The sequence below is a fragment of the Saimiri boliviensis genome, chromosome X (genome assembly GCF_048565385.1).
Source record: "Saimiri boliviensis isolate mSaiBol1 chromosome X, mSaiBol1.pri, whole genome shotgun sequence".
Taxonomy (NCBI): domain Eukaryota; kingdom Metazoa; phylum Chordata; class Mammalia; order Primates; family Cebidae; genus Saimiri; species Saimiri boliviensis.
The window spans coordinates 50,582,681-50,608,347 of NC_133470.1; the positions used below are offsets into that span (position 1 = coordinate 50,582,681).

Below are 25,667 nucleotides of genomic sequence, written 5' to 3' on the forward strand. Positions count from 1 at the left end.
TTTGTGGCAATCGTGAATGGGATCATGTTTCTGATTTGGCTGTGAACTTGAAGGTTATTGGTGTATAGAAATGCTTCTGGATTTTGCACATTAATTTTGGATCCTGAAATTTCCTGAAGTTGTTTATCAGATCAAGGAGCTTTTGGGCAGAGAGTCTGGAATTTTCTAGGTATAGAATCATATTGTTTGCAAACAGAGCTTGTTTGACTTCGATGAAAAACGTAGTGTAGTTAAAGAAAACATCTGTCCGCAATGGAAGAGAACAATAAAAATGCCCAAGAATAAATTTAATTTGAATGTGAAGAACTAATATGAAGCAAACAAAATCATTGAGAAGGATACATAAAAAGACTTGAGGAATTGAGGAGTGGCTGTTTCTTGGACAGAGAGATTCTAAAATAAAAAGACGGTTATTTTCCCTCAGTTAAGATGTAATTTAAAAATAATAATTAGTATCTCAACAAGAATATTTTAGCACCTGATCAAATGATTCTGAAGTTCATCTGAAAGACAAACGTGTTAGAATAGATAGAAAAGGAGAAAGCAATGAGGGAGGGCAAGCATTATGTCACATTTCTAATATAATTAAGCGATAGTGATTAAAATAGTATAGTAGTGGTACAGGTATAAATAACTCAATGAAAAAAATTAAAAGAGAGTTACATACAAAATTCAGTGGGGATGTAGGAGATGATAAAGGAGCCATTTCAAAACAGTGGGTGAAACAGGGATTCCACAAATAATGTTAATTCTCTACCACTTTAGCTTTGTTCAGTTAGATCCATGATTTTGGAGGTACAATAATGTAACAAAAACCGATGAATCTCTTATTGTATTGGAGTGGGTAAGATCATTGCAAGCATGATAGCAAACTCATGAAGGAGGCAAGAAAATGATTTATGAGAGGATATGTAAAATAGGTATTAAAATATTTAATATTTATTTCTATCATGGTGAATTTTTCTGAAATGCATTATTCCCTTAGAGTAATCTGGGGCCCATATTCTCCAAAGCCATTGGAAGTGAAAGAAAGGTTGGGTGGGGGATAAAGAAAAGTGCTTTGCAAGTTCATTTTCGTTGTCAGGAGAGCTTGCGGTTTAGGTTCTCCATAGAGGTGGGAAAACTTCAGTCACGTGGTGAATGCCCCACTCAGTGCGCATGCGGCACAGACCTGTTGCTGCGCATGTCTGTTGCTAGGCTTGTCTGTTGCTGCGCATGCGCGTTGCTGCCCATCTGCGTCGACGCAGAGTTCTGTAAGGAAAAGTCTTGTCTTCATTCGTTTCGCCATCTTCATTCTTTCTTACTGACTGAGACTCAGCCGGTAGGTCCAGTAGATTGGTCTTTTGGGGAATTTCGTTGTGAGTGAATGTGAGTAGCCACAGACCGGTACTGTGGCACAGTCCGGTGGCTTCTGAGGGAAACGTGCCTCTTGGCTGTCAACTGGCTCCTCCCAGGTCGTGACACCGCCATGGGTCTTGCTGCTGGGCTGGGATGAGGGAGGAAGGTGAGCCGCAGAGGGGGAGGCACGTGAAGATGGGGCGAGTGCTGAGAATGCTGTTAGAGGTGTCTGAGTCCTGAAAACTCCTGGAACCCTCTGAGGGAGGACAGTTTCCAGACTCCTCGGTAGGGACATTGTGGGTGGTAAGGAAGGGGCTTGGGAACTGGGAACGCTGTGGGCTGGTGACTGCAGCCCAGAGGTCTGTAGAGTGCCTGGCAGAGGTGTCCTGTGAGGAGCATAACCTTCACTGTGTCGCAACTTCTCACCTCCGCCATGGACATCATGGGAATGAATGGGCGAAGTTGTGCATTCCAACAAACCATGATTTTTTGGGAGGCGAGGGTTGGCATGTGGAGAAATGGACCTAGTAAGTCAGAGTTGGGCGAAGGCAGTAGTCACTTCAGTTTCAATTCTTGGCCCATATTTTCGTAAACGTGTTCATGATGGCGAGTCTAATTGTGAAACCAAAACTCTTAAAATTTTAAAAGTCCCCTTTCTTTTGCTATGGCATTAAGGTGATTTCTATGCTTGTTTCACGATGATACAAACAAATCTGTACTATTTTGATTGGAAAGCATGCGTGCTTATCATTGTTCCGTAACTCATTTTGAAAATACTTTCAAAATTAAAAAAGTACAAATCATTATTTTGCTATGGAATGTTCATATATATATATATATATATATATATATATATATATAGCTAAGTTGCTACACACATTTTTCATATAACAATATTCTATTTTCAGTGGTAACTATGAGTGAGCATGTGAGAACAAGACCCCAATCCTCAGAAAGAGGAAATGACAAAGAGTCTTCCCAGCTGGCTGGACCTGCGATTGTGAGTCCTTCAATGTTTGATGTTTTCTCTTAACACAATTTAGTTTTAAAAATATTTCTGAGCTAGTGTACATGAACTGATAAACGTCTTCCATGCTGATAAAAAATATTAATGGCATCTCATGAAGGAAACTTTGGTTCAGGAGTATTATATTCTGGTGTTGCCTGTATGGATATGGTTATGGATGTGGATATTTCACTATGTATACATATGTATATGTAGTGGAAACTGTCATTAGACTTATGATTGACTTATTATGCACATATGCATTGTGTGTATTAATATTACTGACTTTTTATTTGCATACAAACTTATACCCTTAGGTCCAGCAGCCTACTGAGGAAAAACGTCAAGTGGAGCCACCAACTGAAACTCAGGGTATTGCACCCAGTGGGGAGATGAAGAATGAAGGCGCACCTGCTGTTCAAGGTGAAGGGAGAGTGAAGAATAATGATTATGGGCGGTGGAGGTGTATTAATGCATTATATTTTATGAGATAGCAGTAACAGGAGGACAGAAAACATTAGGAAGGAATCTTAAACATTTCCTACTGCTGCTGTGGGGAGGGGTGGGACAAGGATGCATAAAAAGCCACAAAACTTTTCTACCGTTTTGATGGAGGTTTTTTATTGATTGGATATTTGCGTGGTTGCCATAAAACTGAGTATTTTCCACAGCTCTTGTGTGGTTTTACTCTACCAGTTTCTGCTTTTTTTTTTTTTTTTTTTTTTTTTTTTTTAATGTTTCTGTGGAAGAATGGCAGCTTGCAGCTTCCCAGTCTGTCATTTGCTGACAGCTCATGTATTTTTTTAAGATAGTTTTTTCACACATTTATTAATGCTTCCTCATGCCACATAATATACTAAGTACTGGAGATGTCAGTGCTAAATTTCTGCATAAAACTCATAGTCTAGTAAGACTGACTCAAACAAATCATTGATTTAATGTGCTAAGTATAACAAATGAGTACAAAAGGGACGAGTAAGTTGTCTACGGCCAACTTTGGGAAAGGAAAGGAGAATCTTTGAAAATCTCTGCTTTCCTGTTTTTTGGCAACAGACTCCTGAAATAATTAACCTACAGGTTTTTATTTCACAATGATGAGGGAATAAATATTATCATTTCCTCATTCATAGTTCATGTTTTAATTTGTAAATTTATTACCTTTTTATCTTTAAGAGCCTGATGTGGAAGCTCTTCAACAGGAACTAGCTCTGCTTAAGATAGAGGATGAGCCTGGAGATGGTCCAGATGTCAGGGAGGGGATGCTGCCCACTTTTGATCTCACTACGGTGCTGGAAGCAGGTATGTTATTCATTAAGATGCAAATTATAGGGTTTCTATTTTCACAGTAATATATTTTGCATGACACACAGGTAAAATTACTGCTATTTTAATATCATGCTTCACGTATAACAAGTCTTTGAAGATAGCTCAGACCCCAAATGGTTGCCTTACACATTATCAGAGATAGAGGGCCAAGTGTGGTGGCTCGTGCTTTTAATCCCAGCACTTTGGGAGGCCGAGGCAGAAGGATCACTTGAGGCCAGAAGTTCAAGAGATAGAGAAAAATTGGGTCAAAGCTAATTGAATTACAATATGAAAGATATGAAACATGCTAGGAGAGTAGATTTCACGTGTCTTCACAGCTGTGTGAAGTAATGCACAAATTAATTAGCCATTTCACAATATATATATTTAATATATATATATTTATATATGTATATAAATATATATATATATTTAATATATCATGTTGTACATGATAAATATATATGATTTTATGTGTCATTTTTAAAAGAAAGATATGTAAGTCATTTAACCAATAACCAACAGTTTTCACATATTTTGATAAAGGCCTGTTTTTAACAAATACATAACATGTTTATAATAATCATCAATTTATATTGTGATGTTAACTATGATGGTAACGGCTTGAAGCAAGTGTGGGTATTTAGTTTACTGAATAAACTGAAATGCTTTTAAGCATGTCAAGAGGCAAAAGTACCGGTGAAAATAGTGACAAATGTTCACCCTACTTAAAGCAGCTGTATAATGGCTAAGCCAGTCCAAAGTAACATTTTTACACGTTTCCACAAGAGACACAAAACAAATGTAATACTGACTTTTCTATTTACTTCACTTAGGCAGTTCTAAGCATATTCTATATTCAGAGTGTTATTTCATATCAAAATATTTAAATGGTACTTTTTAAAAATTTTTTTCCTTAGGTTTTTGTTTAGTTGAATTTTTACTGAAAGTGTATGCATGTTTTTGCTTTCTACTTATACATAAAAATAGATTCAGTTGATTTAATTCACTCTGAACTCTGAATAGTCTCTTTGTTTCCTTATTGTACTAGAAAAAGTGGCATGAATTAAATACATTGTTAATATGCCTGGAAGTCTACTTTCAGAGTTTATTCAGAGGCTAACTGGATGTAAGCTAAAGGGTCACCCTTAAGGTTCTGATTTTAGCTAATCAACATTGTAGTTGTATACCTCTAGTGTCATCTAAATAAAAATCTGCCAAGTAACATGCCCTAATTTTATATTTGTATTATAGATGAAGGGCAACCAGAGATTTAAACCAAGGCAAATGAAGACTGAAACCAAGAATGTTGCTCTTATGCTGGAAATTTTACCGCTGACATTCTTTTAATAAAGTTTTACATTTTTCTGCAAAGAATTCTTGCACACTTTTGTTAAATTTATTTACAGGTTTTTAATACTCTTGAGAATTGTATCTATTTTGAAGGTTTAAATCCTGTGTTTGAAATGGTATATAGAGATAACATATTGGTACGTTGATTTTCTATCCTGCAACCTTGCTGACTATGCTTATTAATTCCAAAAGTTAACCTCTAGGTCCTTTTGGATTTTTAACATATACAATCATATAACCTTTGAATAATAACAGGTGTGGTTTTTTTTTTTTTTGCCATTTTTAACATTATTCCTTTTATTTACTTTTCTCATTCATGTTAGTGGACAGAATTTCCCAGTACAATTTGAATACAATTGGCAATTGTAGACATCCTTATCTTGTTTCTGATCAGAAACAGATCATTTTCCACATTTCACCATAATGTTTACTGTATTTTTCTTGTAGGTGCAGTTTATCAGAGTAAGGAATTTCTATTCCTGGTTTGCTATGAGTAGTTATCTTCAGTATATGTTGAATTTTATCAAACACTTGTAGTGCATCTATTCTGATGATCATAGGACTTTTCTTTATTAATCGGTTTCTGTGGTAAATTACATTGATAAGTTTCTACATTACATCTCTGAGCTCCCATTTTCATCTTACCATCCCAATAAAACAGTTCTTCAACAAAGGACTTCATTCAGAGTCCACAGTGCTTAGGGAATGCCAGGGAATTATATATGTTAATGATTTTTACCCCTACAGAGTTTTAAGTATATTCCTTTAATCCAAAAAGATTTAAAATCTATGGTCCAAATTAAAAAATTAGCCTAAATTTAAAGGTATCCCAATTTGCCACAAAATATGTGAGGCGTCCATAAGCTGAGGTAAAGTTTCTTGAGTCCTATCTGTACTGTCTCTTTTTGGCCAAGGTATGAAACAGCTGTGGGTTTCCATCCTGGTCCTGAAATATACTGGCTGGAAAATGTACTTAAATTGTTCGGATCTGCTTCCATATTTCTAAAATAGAATTGTAATGTGTATACTAAATTACTGCTATCATGAATAAGTGAGCAAACCTATATGGAGGAGATATTACATTATAAATAGATTTATTTCATTAGTTAGATTACATTTTTCATTAAAATTTTCTTTTTTGCATTTTTTAACCTTTACAATTATAGTTTTAGCAAGCAACATTGCTTTTGAATTTCAAGTAGGGGATATCAAATTAACTTTTTTGATGAATTTGAGTTAAACTGATTTAAACTTTCTTTTTCTTTTTTTCTTATTACTTTTTTCTTTTTTAAATTGAATATATTAATTGAATGATGTAGTTGGCATCAGGCCTGGCATCAATTCTAAAGTTGGTTTCCAAGTTACCCATACCTGGCTGAATCTGCCATAAGTATTGCTGTGTGCTGAAAACTGTCTCTTGAGGTGTGTGATGCCAAGGGAGGTAAGTCAATATTCTGATTATGCACCACCTTATGACTCACTACCAGAGTCTGTCAAGTGGTCAAGCGGTTCCTAAGCAGCACTGCAGTTTCTAACAGCCACAAGCATCACTACCGGTATTACTAGGTTGGTTTGTCACACTTCCATAGATTTGACTTGTAAGATGACAATGTGCTTGATAGATCCAAACATTTTATTAACTTACAGAGAGAGAAAAAGCAAGATCAAATTGTGTCAGCTCCCTGTGTCTCTAGTTCTACAGCATGACACTGAATCAGATGTGCTCAGTGACAGACAGCCTGGGTCAGGCGTCCCCAAACTTTTTACACAGGGGGCCAGTTCACTGTCCCTCAGACCGTTGGAGGGCCGCCACATACTGTGCTCCTCTCACTGACCACCAATGAAAGAGGTGCCCCTTCCTGAAGTGCGGCGGGGGGCCGGATAAATGGCCTCAGGGGGCCGCATGTGGCCCACGGGCTGTAGTTGGGGGATGCCTGGCCTAGGTGGTGGGTCTCTCTGCCGGCGAGGAGCCCATAGCCATACTCTATGACAGTAAGTAGTCTTGTAGCCCACAACTAGACCCTAAGTTTGGGCAAGAAGGAACGTCCTGTGCCCAACTGAGACTAGGGAGATGTATGAATAATGGCCTTGTGTCAGGCTCCAGCAGTATAGGGAGGTAGGTGAGAAACTGCTTCATGGCAGCTACTTACCATGCTGCTGTTTTTCCCTTCTTCCAAAAGGAACCACTGGGTGTTCTGCCAAGACTCAGCTCCATCTATAGTTAAGCCTATATACCTGGGCCTATCTGGTGAGATGCAGTTTCCAGGGCACCACGGCAGAGTCATTCCCCTACAAGGTTTGGCACCAAAGACTGTACGTATGGGACCTTCAGATGACATCTACAATAATGACTCCAAAGTGTGGGAGATGCTTTCCACTGCTAGGGTCATTATGAAAGATTAATTTGATACACATGGCATGAATGCCTGCCATGTTAAGGAAGTGTTTGGGATGCTGAAATTGAAAAGTACTTGCCATGAGGGATACCACACTTTTGTTTGAGAAACAGCCATATAAATAGAAAAGCAGTTGAAGAGCAGAAGAACACAGGCAAGGGGCCCATAAAACAACAAAAACAATGAATACCGTAGCCTAGAATCAAGAGTCAAAGGGAAAGAATGATTGTGAGAGTAAAACAACTAGATTGGACTTCCCATATCTGTTGATTATTGGGTTTATATTCTTGATTTTTTTTTTTTTTTTGCCATAAGGTCGAGTGACATTTATGCCTTACACTTATAGATACTAAAATATCCAGATAGACAGTCTTGTGTTGATTCAAAAAATGTTTACTGATGGACTGGTCTATCCTTCAGCCCCTTTGGATATGAGAAGATCAGTGAATTGGCCAATACAGCCCTTAACTGAGGGCCAATCTGACCAGGATGTCCAAGATTTGTTATGAACATAAAGATAGGAAATGTGCTAGTACTAGGCACTTCCAGACAAAGTGTGGGGTGAAGGCTAGAAACACCTGCCTAAGAGAACATAAGTTTAGAAAGATAGTTCTGTGATTTGTCATTTGCGATGTATTATTCACAGTAAGCAAATTGCTGGTTTAATAATGGCATATTTGGTTAAGTGGGTAGCATATGTCACAAACATGAAGACAAAAACCCAAAACTTGTCTGATAACCTGGGAATCAGTCTTTGGACATTAGTCTAGACAGACGCTAAGGACATAGGAATGGTTCATGCAGGGTAAGAGTTCTTAGAGCTCAGAGTCTAGTTAGTAGAGAACCATTCAGAAGATTATGACAATAGAAACGTAAAACAAGCAATGACAGGGATGAGCCGGGGGATGCTCAGAACACAGAAGCTGGCCCTGTATGTTGAACAATGAGAACACATGGACACAGGGAAGGGAGCACTACACACTGGGGTCTGTTGGGGGGAAATAAGGGAGGGATGGGGAGGTGGGGAGTTGGGGAGAAATAACATGGAGAGAAATGCCAGATATAGGTGAAGGGGAGGAAGGCAGCAAATCACACTGCCATGTGTGTACCTATGCAACAATCTTGCATGTTCTTCACATGTACCCCAAAACCTAAAATGCAATTAAAAAAAAAAAAAAAAAGAAGCTGGCCCTGTAAACCCAAGTGGTTGGGAGGAGCTTCTTCCAGGGGATGATGTGTGTGCTCTAGGTAGTTTCACTGTAAAAAACTTTTAATCTCTCTGGTTATTATTCCCCTTTTCATAAAAAACATAAGTCTCTCAACTCAATTATCTTTTTAATAGATGAGGTAGCTAAGGATCAGAGAAGGTAAGTATCTTATTCAAGTTCAAATCTTTGACCAGTGGAACAGTCAGTTTTCAGCCCTTTCAGTTTACATGCATCTTTAATTATATTAGGTTGGTGCAAAAGTAATTGCAGTTTTTGCTATGAAAAGTATGAAAAGTAACGGCAAAAACTGCAATTCTTTTGCACCAACCTAAATAACAATCTTTTCGTTCTTAATACTGTTTTTTTTTGAGAAAGAAAAAAAAGAATAATAAAAAGAATAAAGAAGAGGAAGAAAGAGAAAGAGGAAGAGGGAGAGAGAATGGGGGTACTGCTTTATTGCCCGGGCTAGAATGCAGTCTAAATATGGGTATGCCTATAATTGTCCTTAATAATGGAGACATAAAATAAAATGAGGGAAGAGAATAACAAACAAGGAGCCAACCAACATTTCCTTTAAACTTCTAAGTTGATATGATGTGGTACTGATAAGAGTGTATATTTTGTATATTTAAAGTGGAGAGTTCTATAAATGTTAATTACGTTTACTTGTTCCAGATCTGAGTTCAAGTCCTGGATATCGTTGTTAATTTTCTGTCTCATTGATCTGTCTAATATTAATGTTGAAGTCTCCCACTATTATTGTGTGGGAGTCTAAGTCTCTTTATTAGTCTTATATGTCTGGGTATTCCTGTATTGGGTGCGTATATATTTAGGATCTTTAGCTCTTCTTGTTGTTGCATTGATCCTTTTATCATTATATAATGTCCTTCTTTGCTTCTTTTGATCTTTGTTGCTTTAACAACTATTTTATCAGAGGCAAAAATTGTAACTTCTGCTTTTTATTTATTTATTTTAGGTAAATCTTTCTCCATCCCTTGTTTTGAGTCTTTGTGTATCCTTGAATGTGAGATGGGTCTGGATGCAGCATACTGATGGGTTTTAGTTTTTTATCTAAATTGTCTGTCTGTCTTTGGATTGGGGGATTTAGTCAATTTAAATTTAGAATTAACAATGATATATGTGAGTTTAATATTGCCATTTAATATTAGCTGGCTATTTTGTCCATTAGTTGATGTAAATTCTTCATTATATTGATGCTCTTTTTGGTATTTTTTAGAAAGGCTGATACTGTTTATTCCTTTCTATGTGTAGTGGTTCTTTCAGAAGCTCTTGTAAAGCAGGCCTGGTGGTGATGAAATCTCTGAGTGCTTGCTTGTTCACAAAAAACTTTACTTTTCCTTCACTTATGAAGCTTAGCTTGGCTGGATGTGAAATTCTGGGTTGAAAGTTCTTTTCTTTAAGGATGTTGAATATTGGTCCCCACTCTCTTCTGGCTTGTAGGGTTTCTGCTGAGAGATCTGCTGCAAGTCTGATAGGCTTCCCTTTGTGGGTAACCTGACCTTTCTCTTTGGCTGCCCTTAGTATTTTCTCCTTCATTTCAACCCGGGTAAATCTGACGATTATGTGCCTTGGAGTTGCTCTTCTTGAGGAATATCTTTGTGGTGTTCTCTGTATTACCTGGAGTTGAATATTATCTTGCCTTACTAGGTTGGGAAAATTTTCCTGAATAATATCCTGAAGCGTATTTTCCAGCTTGGATTCATTCTCTTCGTCACATTCAGGTACACCTATCAAGCGTAGATTAGGTCTTTTCACATAGTCCCATATTTCTTGGAGACTTTGCTCGTTCCTTTTTATCCTTTTTTCTCTAATCTTGTCTTCTTGTTTTATTTCATTGAGTTGGTCTTCGACCTCTGATATCCTTTCTTCTGCTTGATCAATTTGGCTGTTAAAACTTGTGCATACTTCACGTAGTTCTTGTATTGTGTTTTTCAACTCCATCAATTCACTTATATTCCTCTCTAAATTATGTATTCTTGTTAACATTTCGTCAAACCTTTTTTCAAAGTTCTTAGTTTCTCTGGATTGTGTTAGAACAAGTTCTTTTAATTCACAGAAGTTTCTTATCCACATTTTGAAGCCTGCTTCTGTAATTGGAACACAGTCGTTCTCCATCAAGCCTTGTTTCGTTGCTGATGAGGAACTGTGATCCCCTGCTGAGGGAGAGGCGTTCTGATCTTGGGTATTCTCAGCCTTTTTTGGCTGTTTTCTTCCCTTCGTTGTAGATTTATCCATGTGGTCTTTATAATTACCGTCTTTGTAATTGGGTTTCTGAGTGGACGTCCAACTTATTGATTCTCAGCCGAAATCTGAGCAACCCACTGTGCCAACTAAATCAGCGGCATTAAGATTGATGGTGCTTTTCTGACTCTGCACCAAGAACCAACGCTCCGAGGCGCCGGCAAAACAGCCTCGCTGGTCACAAGAGTCGCGCTGGCGACCCGTGGGGCTCCTCTGCTGGGAATCTCCTGGTGCGTGCGCAACAAGAATTCATGTAAAGGTGTGGCGTCCTCTCCTTCTTTGCGCTTTCACTGGGAGCTACAATCCCGAGCTGCTAGTGATCAGCCATCTTGGATCTCTCTCCAATACTGTTTTATATTTTAATTAACATTCACATGCTATGTATAGTTTGCTTTGCTTGTCCCATAAATTATTTTTCTTCAATTCATTTGCAGTTGTAGAACTTTATTGCTAAACAGGCGAAACATTTTTCAAAGTAGACTGTGCCGCTTTGCATTCCCAGTAGTTTTCCAAAGTGGACTGTGCCACTTTGCATTCCCACTAGCAGTAAATCAGGGCTACAGTTGTTCCATACCATCATGAACACTTGGTATAGTCAGTTGTTTCAATTATGGTCATTCTAGCAGTTGTGTAGTAGTATATCCTCTTGCTTTTAATTTGCATTTCAATATGTTGAACACTTTTTTTTTTTTTTTGTGATGGAGTCTCACTCTGTTGCCCAGGCTGGAGTGCAGTGGTGCGATCTCAGCTCACTGCAACCTCCGCCTGCTGGGTTCAAGCGATTTTCCTGCCTCAGCCTCCCGAGTAGCTGGGGCTACAGGAGCGTGCCACCACACCCAGCTAATTTTTTTGTATTTTAGTAGAGATAGGGTTTCACCATGTTGGCCAGGATGGTCTCAATCTCCTGACCTTGTGATCCACCCACCCTGACCTCCCAAAGTGCTGGGATTACAGGTGTGAGCCACCATGCCCGGCCATTGAACACATTTGTATGTGTTCATTTGTCATCCATATGTATTCTCAAATGCCTTGGACATATTGGGGTTGGTTGTTGTGTGTGTGTGTGTGTGTGTGTGTGTGTGTGTGTTTAAGAATTTACTATTTATATTTATTCTTGGTATTCTGAAAGTGTATAGTAAAACACCTTTGTCTGAGACTCTTGTGTTGGATAATCATGCCCTTCTTTGTTTAGGGGCACTTCTTTGCATGATTTCTGTGATAATTTCTTCTGCCTCTTTCTCTGTTCTCAGTATCCAGAGATTTTCTTAATCTAAATCTATATCACCTTTATTAAAACTTTTAAAATTGTTTCACCATTGTCTTTTATTGAATGCTTTTTTATTTGCTACCTAATTCCTAAGAGTCTTTAAAATTACTTTTTCATAATTGATAGCTAAAATATAAGTATACAGCTTAACCAACTGAGTGCTCGTTATTGATACCAAAGTGAAGGCAACTTCCTAAAACATATTGGATACTCATTTCCCCCCCTCTGCTATGGAAGGATGTACACAGCACTGGAGTTGCATGTTGCCCAATGATTTGCAAGCACTGCCGCACCCCATCAACTTTGACAACAACCTAATTTTTTTTTAAAGGATAAAAAGGTAGCCCATGAGGAGCAGGGATTCTTAAGTTGTACTGACTTTGGTTGGAGTGTTTTGAATGAACTAAGTTCAATTTCGGGCACACTGAAACTCAGAGAAAACTGATTTCTGCTGTTCTTTCCAAGTCATCTGATGATTGTCTTTGATTCAGAAATTTGGGTCTGGGGAAGAATAAAAACTTGGGAAATGAGTAAAAATGGAGAGATTATTATTTTCTCCACTGATAAAGATAAATCCATAAAGTCTGGCCTATTTATTCTCAAGTCTACCCATTAAAGGTGATTGAAAATGTTTTTCTGTTGCTCAAGCTTTGGGTTATAGACTTTTGTCAGGAACTAGGTGGCTGGGTCAGAAGCCATACTGAAGATGGATGCCAGCCCTCTGCCCCCGCTGCCCTGCCTCCATCAGCAAGGGATCCTTGAGGTCTAAGAGAGATTTATTTCAACTGCTGGGATCATCTTCTCTGGATGAGGAATATAATTATACAAATTAGTTTATGACATAGGGAAATAAAACCTCAGGAGGACAAGAGATTACCAGATCTATCTGTTGGGCAACACGAGGCTAAGAATCCAATGATGAGGCAGCAGCCCCTCCACGTTTAGCTCAGATCAGAGTCATAAGCACCTAAAATTCCAAGATTCACAGGATGACAGTGTGCTGCAGTTGTGTAAAGGGGCTTCCTTCACAAAAAGTATGCTTTGGTGGTACTGGTAACAGCCATTGCTAATTTTCCACTGCTGCTTTTTTCACTTAATTCAACAGTTCCTGAGCCAAACCTTTACCAATGATTCATCAGCATTGAAGACTGAAGCCTGTTCCTCTAAGGCAGGCGTCCCCAAACTTTTTACACAGGGGGCCAGTTCACTGTCCCTCAGACCGTTGGAGGGCTGCCACATACTGTGCTCTTCTCACTGACCACCAGTGAAAGAGGTGCCCCTTCCTGAAGTGCGGCGGGGGGCCGGATAAATGGCCTCAGGGGGCCGCATGCGGCCAAAGGGCCGTAGATTGGGGACGCCTGCTCTAAGGTAACCCAATTGAAGTACGCTGTCTTCCTGAACATATCTTTCAACACTCTTAGCTGTTCCAGAGTAAAGATTGTGTGCATCCAAGCATACCTTGAATTTGCTGGCATGAGATTCTTTGATGTGCAATAGTTCAATCAGCTGGGTCACATCTGAATTATTTGTAGTGCCTCAGTTTACTCTATGACAATATTTTTAGTACTGAGGCATAATTCAATTACAGAAAAATTCACTCTTTTGTTCTGCAGTTCAAGTTTTGACAAATGCATGCAGTGTATAAGTACTACCACACTCAAGCTATAGAATAGTTCTGTCATCCCCAGATTTTGTCTTCTGCCTGTTTTCAGTCAACCTCCTCCTCTATCTCTATTCCCTGGCAACCACTGATCTGTTGTTCTCTGTCACTATAGTTTGGCCTTTTGTAGAATGTCATAGAAATAAAATCATGGAATATTTAATTTTTTCACATCTGGCTTCTTTTACTTTTCACTATCCATTTGAGATTCATTCATGCTGTCTATAAGTACTTTGTTCCCCTCTGTTGATGAATAGCATTTCTCTGTATGGATTTAACATAATTTTATTAAAGGACAAATTGAAGGACATTTTATTTGTTTTCTTTTCTTGGAGATAAAACCACTGTAAAGATCTATAATGTGGTTTGGATATTTTGTCTACTCCAAATCTCATGTTGAAATGTGATTCCCAATGTTGGAGATGGGCTATGATGGAGGTGATTGGATCATGGAGGCAGATCCTTCCTGAATTGTTTAGCACCATCCCCTTGGTGATAAGTGAGTTCTTTTTAGTTCACACAAGATCTGATTGTTTAAAAGTCTGGAACGTCCTCCCTCTCACTCTATTGCTGCCTCTCACCTAGTGTTATCACCTGCTCCCTCTTTGCCTTCTGCCATGATTGTAAGCTTCCTGAGATCTCCCCAGAAATAGATGTGGGCACTATGCTTCCTTTATAGCCTGCAGAACCACAGGCCAATTAAACCTCCTTCCTTTATAAATTATCCAGCCTCAGGTATTTCTTTATAGCAATGTAAAAATGGCCTAACACAGAAAAATGGTACCAAGGAGTGGGGCATTGCTATAATGATAACTAAAAATGTAGAAATGGTTTGGAACTGGGTGATGGGCAGAGGTTGGGAGTGTTTGTAGGTCTTAGAAGAAGACAGGAAGACAAGGGAACATTCAGAACTTCTTAGAGGTTTGTTAAGTGGTTGTGACCAAAATGGTGATAGAAATATGGTCAGGAAAGGCCAGGCTGATAACGTCTCAGGTGAAGGCCAGGCTGATAATGTCTCAGATGAAAATGAGGAAGTTATTGGGAACTGGATCAAAGCCCACCCTTGTTACACCCTAGCAAAAAACTTGGCTGCATTGTGCCTATGCTATAGGAATTTGTGGAAGTTTGAACTTAAGAGTGATGACTTACAGTATCTAGCAGAAGAAATTTCTAAGCAGCTAAGTGTTCAAGATGTGGTCTGGCTGCTTCTAACAACATATGACCAGATACAAGAGCAAATAAATGACTTCAAGTTGAACTTATATTTAAAAAGGAAATGGAGCAAAAAAATTTGGAAAATTCACAGCCTGGCCACGTAGTAGAAAAGAAAAGTGCATTTTCCAGGAGAGAACACAAGCAGGCTCCGGAGCAGCCACTTGCTAGAGAGGTTAGCATAGCTAAAAGGATGCCAAGCGTTAATATCAAAGGCAATGGTAAAAGGCCTTGAAGGTATTTCAGAGATCTTGGAGACAGCTTCTGCCATCACAGGCCCAGAGGTCTAGAAGGAAGTAATGATTTGATAGCCAGGCCAAGGTTCCTGCTGCCCTGCACAGCCTTGGGACACTTCTGCCCACATTCTGGCTGCTCCAGCTCCAGCCTCAGTGAAAAGGCCCTCGGATATTGCTCAGACCACTGTTTTGAAGAGCACAAACTGCCATAAGCCTTAGAGGTTTCCATGTGGTGCTAAGTCTGTGGGTACACAGGATGCAAGAGTGAAGGAAGCTTGTCAGCTTCCCTCTAAATTTCAGAGGATGTACAAGAACATCTGGCTACCTGGACAAAAGCCTGCCATAGAAACAGAGCCCTTAAAGAAATCTACTAGAGTAGTGCAGAGGATAAATATGGGGTTAGAGTCTTCCCCTCACAGAGTCCCTACCAGGGAACTGTCTAGTGGAGTTGTGTAAAGGAGGCCACCCTCCAGACCTCAGAATGGTAGAGCCACTAGCAGCTTGCATGCTGGGCCTAGAAAAGCTGCAGACACTCAACTCCAACCCATTAACATAGCCACAGGGGCTGCACACTGCAAGCCACAGGGATGAAGCTATCTCAGTCTTTGGGAGCCCACCACTTGCACCAGTGTGTCCTGGATGTTGGACATGGAATCAAAGGAGATTATTTTGGAGCCTTGAGATTTAATGACTGCCCTTCTGGGTTTGACTTGCTTGGGGCCTGTAGCCCTCTTTTCTGTCCCATTTCCCCATTTTGGTATGGGAATGTATACCCAATGCCTGGTACCACCATTGTATCTTGGGAGTAAATAAACTGTTTTTTATCTCACAGGCTCATAGGAAGAAGGTACCCATCTCTAGATGAGACTGGGGACTTGGAACTTTTGAGTTAATGCTAGAATGAGTTAAGACTTTGGGAGACTATTGTGAAGGCATTTTTGAATAAATATTTAGGAGAGGGATCATCTAACAAGTGTTTATTTAAGTCTATGCAATGAACTGAATGTGTCCCCACCAAATTCATATGTTGAAATCCCAATGTGATGGTATTAAGAGATGAGATATTTGGAAAGTAATTAGGTATTGAGGGTGGGACCCTCATGAATGGGTCAGAATGAACCCAGAAGAAAGCTCTGACCAGAACTCGAATATGCTGGCACCCTGATCTCAGACTTGTAGTCCCTAGAAGTGTGAGAAGTAAATTTTTGTTGTTTATAAGCCATCTAATCTATGATATTTTGTTATAACAACCCGAATGGACTAAGACAGTTTATTAGAAATTGCCAAACTGTTTTCCAAAGTGTCTGGTTATTCTACATTCCCACTAGCAATGTATACAAGTATTAGTTGCATTATATCCTAGGTAATATTTGGTATTGTCAGTTTTATAAGAAATATTTTTCTTCACGTTTTAGGTGTTGAGAGATTTTAACATTAACGGATGTTGAATTTTATGAAATGCTTTTTTTTCTCATTTACTGAGATTATCATATGACATGCAAATGTGAACCAACCCTGAATTTTCAGTATAAGCCTCATTTCCTCATTGTACTTTTGTATTTTTAATATACTGCTAGATTCAATTAGCCAATATTTTTGAGAATTTTATGTGCATATTCATAAGAAATATGGTGTGTAATTTCATTTATTCATAATGTCTTTATATTGGTTTTGTATCAGGATAATGATGGATTCATAAAATTAGTTGGGAAGTATATTAGTCAGTGTTTTCTAGAGGGACAGAAGTAATGGGATAGATGTATATATGAAGGAAAGTTTATTAAAGATTATTGACTCACACCATCACAAGGTGAAACCCTACAATAGGCCATCTATCTGCAAGCTGAGAAGCAAGGAAGCCAGACTGAGTCCAAAAATCTCCAAAGTAGGGAAGCCAACAGTGCAGCCTTCAGTCTGTGGCTGAAGGCCCAAGAGCCCCTGGCAAGCCACTGGTGTAAGTCTGAGTCCAAAAGCTGAAGAACTTGAAGTCTGATGTTTCAGGGCAGAAAACATTCAGCGCAGGAGAAAGATGAAGGCTGGCAGACTCAGCAAGCCGGCTCCTTCCACCACCTTCTGCCTGCTTTTTTTTTTTTTTTTTTTCCTAGCTGCACTGGCAGCTAATTAGATGGTACCCATCCAGATTAAGGGTGGGTCTGATGGGTCTGCCTCTCTCAGTCCACTGACTCAAATGTTAATCTCCTTTGGCAACAGCCTCACAGACACACCCAAGAACAATACTTTGCATCCTCCAATCTAATCAATTTGACACTCTATATTAATCATCACAGGAAGTATTTTTGTCTGTTCTATTTTCTTGAAGAGTTTGGATGAATTGTCAATATTCCTTCTTTAAGGGTTTGACAGAATCCATTTATGCCTGGCATTATTTTGCTGGAACTTCAAAAAAGTATGGATTCGCAGAAAGAGGTTGAAATCCTAAATAAACCAATATCAACTTCTGAAATGAAATCAGCAATAAAGAACTTATCAACCAAAAAATGCTCTGAATCACATAAATTTACGGTTAAATTTTACCAGATGTACAAAGAAGAACTGATATCAATCCTACTGAAACTGCTGCAAAGAAATTGAGGAGGAGGAGGGTTTTCTCCCTAACTCATTCATTTGATGTGATTATTTGTTTGTTATTTGCTAATTTGTTTAGTTCCTTGTAGATTCTGGACATTAGTCCTTTGCCAGATGTTTAGTTTGTGTCTATTTTCTCCCATTCTGAGGGTTGTCTGTTTACTCTGCTAATTATTTCTTTTGCTGTGCAGAAGCATTTCAGTTTAATTAGGTCCCATCAATTTATTTTTGTTGCATTTGCTTTTTGGTTCTTGGCCATGAACTTTTTGCCTAAGCCAATGTATAGAAGAGGTTTTCTGATGTTGAGCATTTTCTGATACACCTATTTGTCATTTGTATGTCTTCTTTTGAGAAATGTCTATTCAGGTCCTTTGCCCTTTCCTAAATTGTTTTTCCACTATTGAGTTGTATGAGTTTTTCATACACTTTGGCTGTTAACCTTTTATCAGATAAATGATTTGCAAATATTTTTTCCCAAACCATAAGTTGCCTTTTTTTTTTTTTTTTTTTGAGACGGAGTTTTGCTCTTGTTACCCAGGCTGGAGTGCAATGGCGCGGTCTCGGCTCACCACAACCTCCGCCTCCTGGGTTCAGGCAATTCTCCTGCCTCAGCCTCCGGAGTAGCTGGGATTACAGGCACGCACCACCATGCCCAGTTAATTTTTTTGTATTTTTAGTAGAGACGAGGTTTCGCCATGTTGACCAGGATGGTCTCGATCTCTTGACCTTGTGATCCACCCGCCTCGGCCTCCCAAAGTGCTGGGATTACAGGCGTGAGCCACCGCGCCCAGCTGCCTTTTCATTTTGCTGATTTTTCCTTAAGAGCCAGAAATGTGTCTGATTCAAAGAGTCCAGCACAGAGTGCCAAAGTATATGCTCAATACATGCTTATCCAAGGAATAAAATGATTAATGGTGAGGAATGAATGAATTTGTTTATTTGCACATAGACACTCACTTTGTCTTCCTTCTTCTCATCATCACCATCATCATGGTTCTCCCCAGCTCATTTGTCTTCCTCCTTGTGACACTACTCTTTGAAGTCCTTCATTAGCCTGCCCTACATTATCAATCAGCCTTTATTCAGATGTCCCTTTGCTCAGAGGCCTTCCCTGACCAGCTTTCCTCAAAGGGTCAATTCCTTCACCAGTCACCTCATCACTTGTTCTCTATCACACAACCCTGGTTCATAACGTTCCATAACATTCACCACTCTTAGAAATTAACTTAAATAAAGTTTGTTTGATATTGTCTGTTCGCCCGCCCCTCACTGGAATGTCAACTGCACAAAAGTAGAAAATGTGGTGATTCCATTTACTTCTTTTTGTCTAGAATTAGGACAAGTGTCTGACATTGCAGTTACCCAATAACTCCCGACTGAATTTACAAATGACTTTTTATCCACCTTACAATAGCTGCTATTTGTAGAACATATAATCATACAAAGCCCTAATTCTTTATACACATTATTGCAAATACCAGTACCTCTTCTATACAATAGATGTTGTGATCCCATTTTATAGATTAGCAGCCTCAAAACACATAGACACACAGGCACACACTTGTTCATACACACATGTTTACACAAATATGTACACACATTTGTTTTTTATTAGAAGGATGCTCCTTCAGATCTCAGAAAGTCCCTGGAAACAGCTAAGCCCAGAGACCTGGCCTCAATGGAGCTAGACCCAGCTGGTCAAAGACCCACAACTTCTACAAAAGGGAGGCAAGCAGAAAGGAACATTCAAGAACAACTCCCTCACAAAGCCAGGCACAGCTTTCTAGGGAAAGGAACATGCTCTCCTAGTGTACTGAGGAGTAGCCCTTCCTGTCAGGTAGGGTCACATTTAGTGGAGGCAGATGTTGCAGATCCAGGATATACAACAGTCCTTGTACATTTGGAAGAACTTGAAAAAATTCAAGAAGAGCCATATATCTTAAACTTTTATCATAGTCCCTTAATTAGTTTAACTGGAGAAGTGGCAATCTATACACATTGGAAATTCTGTTGGCATAGACCTATTTTTCATAACAAGGGTGGTTAATGACATGTGATTTAGTTTAGATTAAATCCCTTGGTAGTATTTTTTTTTTTTTTGAAACAGTCTTGCTCTGTCACCCAAGCTGGAGTGCAAAGGCATGATCTCAGCTCACTGCAACCTCTGCCTACCAGGTTCAAGCGATTCTCCTGCCTCAGCCTCCTGAATAGCTGGGATTATAGGCACCCACCACCATGCCCAGCTAATTTTTGTATTTTTAGTAGAGATTAAGCTTTGCCATGTTGTCCAGGCTGGTCTCAAACTCTTGACCTCAGGTGATCCACCACCTTGGCTTTCGAAATTGCTGGGATTACAGGCATGAGCCACCACGCCTGGTCCCTTGGTGGCATCTTGCTCCTATATCCTTCTGCTGGCCATGCTTATTAACTAAGAAGACTTTCTCTATCTCAATGGTGTCATGCCACAGAGAGACAAGGGGGAAAAATTGCATTCAATTCTCAAGAAACTCCACATCTACTGGAAAAATGGGCAATTAATCAATTAAATATCAGTGTAATATATGTCATGGGGGATACACATGTCTCCTATATTGGACTTCAGACTCTTTGCAAGAGTTCATTCTAGTGTCCCCAGCAATTAGTATAACTGTGTAGGTATACATGCCTACTTCTATACATCTGGGATTGGATTTGCAAGTGAAGAAAACTGTCCAACTTTCCTCCAATCATTTTTGTAATACATGCTTAGTTAATGTGAAGTAGAGTGTAATTGAAAATTCTCCCTCTCAGTTTGGAGAGAGGCTCAATCATCTATGCATTGTTAAAAGATAACTGTGAACTAGATGCTATGCCTTGTGATAAGTACTGAGAGTTCAGGGACACAGGATGTAGTCTTTGATCTCATGGAGCTTACATTGAGGAGTCTGTTGCTTAGCCAAAAACCTACGTGTGATCTTTCTGGCACAATGATAGGCAATTACAAAAATACCCTCAGCCCTTATAAAGAAAGTTCCCCTCCTCACCCCAGACTTGGTTCACAAGTAGTGCATTATAGTCTCTGAATGGAGTTCCATTCAAGTCTCAGAACTTTCTGGACAGCCATGCTTTTGTGCATAAATGCATTTTTAACCCAGACACCTCCATTCAGATGACTATTGGAAGGCTCCAGCCAGGGTCTCTCATAGGCACCTCTACTAAGAGTTCCTCATCAGAGGGAAAAGGAAAACCTTGATGATTCACAAGTAGTGCATTCTAGTCTCTGAATGGAGCTCCATTCAAGTCTCAGAACTTTCTGGATAACCATAAATGCATTTTTTTTTTTTTTTTGAGACTGAGTTTCGCCCTTGTTACCCAGGTTGGAGTGCAATGGCGCGATCTCGGCTCACCGCAACCTCCGCCTCCTGGGCTCAGGCAATTCTCCTGCCTCAGCCTCCTGAGTAGCTGGGATTACAGGCACGTGCCACCATGCCCAGCTAATTTTTTGCACTTTTAGTAGAGACGGGGTTTCACCATGTTGACCAGGATGGTCTTGATCTCTCGACCTCGTGATCCACCCGCCTCGGCCTCCCAAAGTGCTGGGATTACAGGCTTGAGCCACCGCGCCCGGCATATAAATGCATTTTTAACGCAGTCACTTCCATCCAGATGACTATTGAAAGGCTCCAGCCAGGGTCTTTCATAGGCACCTCTACTGAGAATTCTTCATCAGAGGGAAAAGAAAAACCTTGATGATGTTTTCCTCCCCTTTGACTCAGAACTCAGTATTTTTCCCCTGCTAGCCCTTCCCTCATCTTCACTCTCAGGGCTTCCTCTCTGCACTGAGATGATTTACACCATCTGTGCTCATACATCGGAACTTTGACTGGTGCCTGCACCATTCCTTGGAGAAAAATAGGCCAATGAGGGAGCTGGTGCTTTCTTCTTTTTGGTTTCTTGCTTATGCTATCATAGAGAGTAAATAATGCTTTGATTTTGGATTATTGTCTTAGTTGACTACTCTGGCACCTGGCAGCTCAACTAAGCTCTTGACAAATTGGCACAGTAATCAGGGCCATTGATTAAATACAATGTTATTCTGAGACAACTAAGGCAAAAATAAACAAATAGGATTATATCAAACTAACTTCTGTGTAGCAAACAACCAATAGAATAAAGAGACAACCTACAGAATAACAGAAAATATTTGCAAACTATTCATTCAACGTTAGGTTAATATGCAGAATATACAAGGAACTCAAACGTCTCAACAGAAAAAAACTGTTAACAATACAAAAGGGCCTGGGTGTTGTGATCTAAGCTATATCTGCTTTGCAGACTCATAGAATTACTCAGCTCACATGGCCCTGACCTTCTCAGTTCTGTTTTGAATATCTGGAAAGCCTTACCAAGAAGGATGGTTGCAAACAAGCCCAGACAGTGAAGACTACAATAAATACCTAACTATTCAATGCCCAGACGTATAAGAACATCTACTAGCATCAACGCCATCCAGGACAACGTGACCTCACCAAATAAACTAAATAAAGCAATAAAGACCAATCTTAGGGAAATAGAAATATGTGACTTTTCAGGCACAGAATTTGAAATAGCTGCGTTGAGAAAACACAAAGAAATTCAAGATAACACAGAGAAGGAATTCAGAATTCTATCAGATAAATTTAACAAAGAGATTGAAATAATTTAAAAAAATCAAGCAGAAATACTCAAGCTGAAAAATGCAATTGGCATACAGAAGAATGCATCAGAGTCCTTTAATAGCAGAATGGATCAAGCAGAAGGATTAGTGAGCTTGAAGATGGGCTATTTGAAAATACACAGTTAGATGAGACAAAAGAAAAAAGAACAAAAAAGAATGAACCACAACTATAGGATTTTAAAATAGCCTCAAAGGGCAAATCTAAGAGTCACTGGCCTTAAAGAGGAGGCAGAGAAAGAGATGAGGTAGAACATTTATTCAAAGGGATTCAGAGAACTTCTCAAAAGTAGAGAAATGTATCAATATCCAAATACAAGAAGGTTATAGAACACCAAGTAGATTTACCCAAAGAGCATTTAACAACCAAACTCGCCAAGGTCAAGGATAGAGAAAGGATCCTAAAAGCAGGAAGAGAAAAACAAATAACATACAATGAAGCTCCAATATGTCTGGCAGCAGAATTTTACTTCTTCTTCACTCATGAAACTTAGTTTGGCCAAATATGAAATTCTAGATTGGAAATTCTTTTCTTTAGGAATGTTGAATTTTGGCCCCCAATCTCTTCAGGGGTTTCTGCTGAGAGGTCTTCTGTTAGTCTGATGGACTTTTCTTTATAGGTGACCTGGCCTTTTACCTGGTTCCCTTTAACATTTTTCCTTCATTTTGATCTTAGAGAATCTGATGATTATGTGTCTTTGGCTTGTTCTTCTCATGGATTATCTTACTGGGGTTCTCTGATTTCCTTAATTTGAATATTGGCCTGTCCTGCTAGGTTGGAGAAATTCTCCTGGATGATATCCTGAAGTATGTTTTCCAGTTTGATCCCATTCTCCCATCTCTTTCAGGTATCCCTATCAGTGATAGGCTCAGTCTTTTAACATAATCCCATAGTTCTGGGAGGTTTTGTTCATTCCTTTTCATTATTTTTTCTCTAATCTTGTCTGCCTGCCTTATTTCATCCAAATAGTCTTCAAGCTCTGATATCCTTTCTTATGTGTGGTCTATTCAGCTCTTGATACTTGTGTTTGCATAGTGAAGTTCTCATGAGTGAAGGAGAAGTAAAATCTTTTTCTGACAAGCAAATGCTGAAGGAATTCATCACTACCAGGACTGCCTTGCAAAGCTCCTGAAGGAGGCACTAAATATGAAAACAACAACAACAACAACAACAACAACAACAACAACAAAACCCATTACCAGTCACTATAAAAACACACTGACGTACAGAGACCAGTGACACTGAAGCAACGACATCAAGTCTTCAAAATAACCAGCCAGCTAAAATCATGATGACAGTATCAAATTCATACAGAGCAATATTAACCTCAAATGTAAATAGGCCAAATGCCCCAATTGAAAGACAAAGGATGCCAAGCTAGAGAAAGAGCCAAAATCCATCACTCTGCTGTATTCAAGAGACCCATCTCATGCAAAGACACACATAGACTCAAAATAAAAAGATGAAGAAAAATTTACTAAGCAATTGGAAAAAAGCAGGGGTTATAATCCTAGTTTCTGAAAAAGCCAACTTTAAACCAACAAAAATGAAAAAAGACAAAGAAGGGCATTACATCATGGCAAAGGGGTCAATTCAACAAGAAGAGATAACTATTTTAAGCATATATACACCCAATACAGGAGCAGCCAGATTCATAAAACAAGTTCTTTGATACCTACAGAGAGGCAGGGCATGATGGCTCATGCCTGTAATCCCAGCACTTTGCAAGGCCAAGGCAGGCAGATCACGAGGTCAGGTGTTCGAGACCAGCCTGGTCAATATAGTGAAACCCATTCTCTACTAAAAGTACAAAAATTAGCTGGGTGTGGTGGCACATGACTGTAGTCCCAGCTACTCGGGTGGTCAGGCAGAAAAATGGCTTGAATCTGGGAGCGGAGGTTGCAGTGAGCTGAGATCATGCCACTGCCCTCCAGCCTGGGTGACAGAGTAAGACTGTCAAAAACAAACGAACAAACAAACAAACAAAAAATCCTACAAAGAGACTTACACTCACACACAATAATAGCAGGAGAATTTAACACCCCACTGTCAATATTAGACAAATCATCAAGACAGAAAATTAACAAAGATATTCAGGACTTGAACTCAGCTCTGGTTAAGTGGACCTGATAAATATCTACAGAACTCTCCACTCCAAAACAACAGAATATACATTCTTTTCATCACCACATGACACTTAATCTAAAATTCATTGCATAATTGGAAGTAAATCACCCTCAGCAAATGCAAAAGAACTAATATCATAGCAAAGAGTCTTTCAGACAACAGCACAACCAAATTAAAATTCAAGATTAAGAAACTCACTCCAAGATCACACAACTACATGGAAATTAAACAACCTGCTTCTGAATGACTCCTGGGTAAGTAATGAAATTAAGGCAGAAAACAAGAAGTTCTTTGAAACCAATGAGAAAAGAGGCAATGTACCAGAATCTCTGAAACACAGCTAAAGCAATGTTAGGAGAGAAATTTACAGCACTGAATGCCCATATCAAAAAGCTAGAAAAATCTCAAATTGACACCTTACCATCACAACTAAAAGAACTAGAAAACTAAGAGCAAACCAACCCCAAATCTAGCAGAAGGCAAGAAATAAACAAGCTCAGAGGGTAACTGAAGGAGAGAGAGACGCGAGAAACCCTTCAAAAAAATGAATGAATCCAGGAGGTAGTTTTCTGAAAAAAATAATAAAATAGATAGATGGCTCCTAGACTAATGAAGAAAAGAGAGAAGAATCAAATAGACACAATAAAAAATGATAATGGGGATATCACCACTGACCCCACAGAAATACAAATAAGCATCAGAGAATATTATAAACACCTCTATGCAAATAAACTAGAAAATCTAGAAGAAATGGATAAATTCCTGGACACATACACCCTCCCAAGACTGAACCAGGTATAAGTTGAATCCCTGAATAGACCAATAACAAGTTCTGAAATTGAGGCAATAATCAATAGCCTATCAACCAAAAAAAGCCCAGGACCAGATGGACTTACATCTGAAGTTTACCAGAAGCACAAAAAGAAGCTGATACTCTTTCTTCCCACACTATTCCAAACAATTCAAATGGAGGCACTCCTCCCTAACTCATTCTATGAGGCCAGCATCATCCTGATA

The 25,667-nt window shown here is 39.1% G+C and overlaps 2 protein-coding genes across 2 annotated transcripts in view; one reads left to right on the forward strand and one right to left on the reverse strand.

Annotated features, from left to right (window-relative positions):
* Positions 1-25,667, reverse strand: part of PAGE3 (PAGE family member 3) — a 63,223-nt gene that overhangs the window by 12,047 nt on the left and 25,509 nt on the right. The window lies entirely within an intron of this gene.
* On the forward strand, positions 2,255-5,499 carry LOC101031768 (putative G antigen family E member 3). Its single transcript, XM_074392111.1, has 4 exons — positions 2,255-2,338; positions 2,662-2,767; positions 3,518-3,643; positions 5,450-5,499. The coding sequence occupies exons 1-4, from the start codon at positions 2,255-2,257 to the stop codon at positions 5,497-5,499; spliced, it is 366 nt and encodes a 121-aa protein (XP_074248212.1).

Coding starts and splice junctions, on each gene's coding strand:
- LOC101031768 (XM_074392111.1), top strand. CDS start 2,255: ATGAGTGAGCATGTGAGAACAAGACCCCAATCCTCAGAAAGAGGAAAT. Junction 2,768..3,517: donor AGGCGCACCTGCTGTTCAAG/GTGAAGGGAGAG, acceptor TTTATCTTTAAG/AGCCTGATGTGGAAGCTCTT. Junction 3,644..5,449: donor CACTACGGTGCTGGAAGCAG/GTATGTTATTCA, acceptor TTTTTCTTGTAG/GTGCAGTTTATCAGAGTAAG.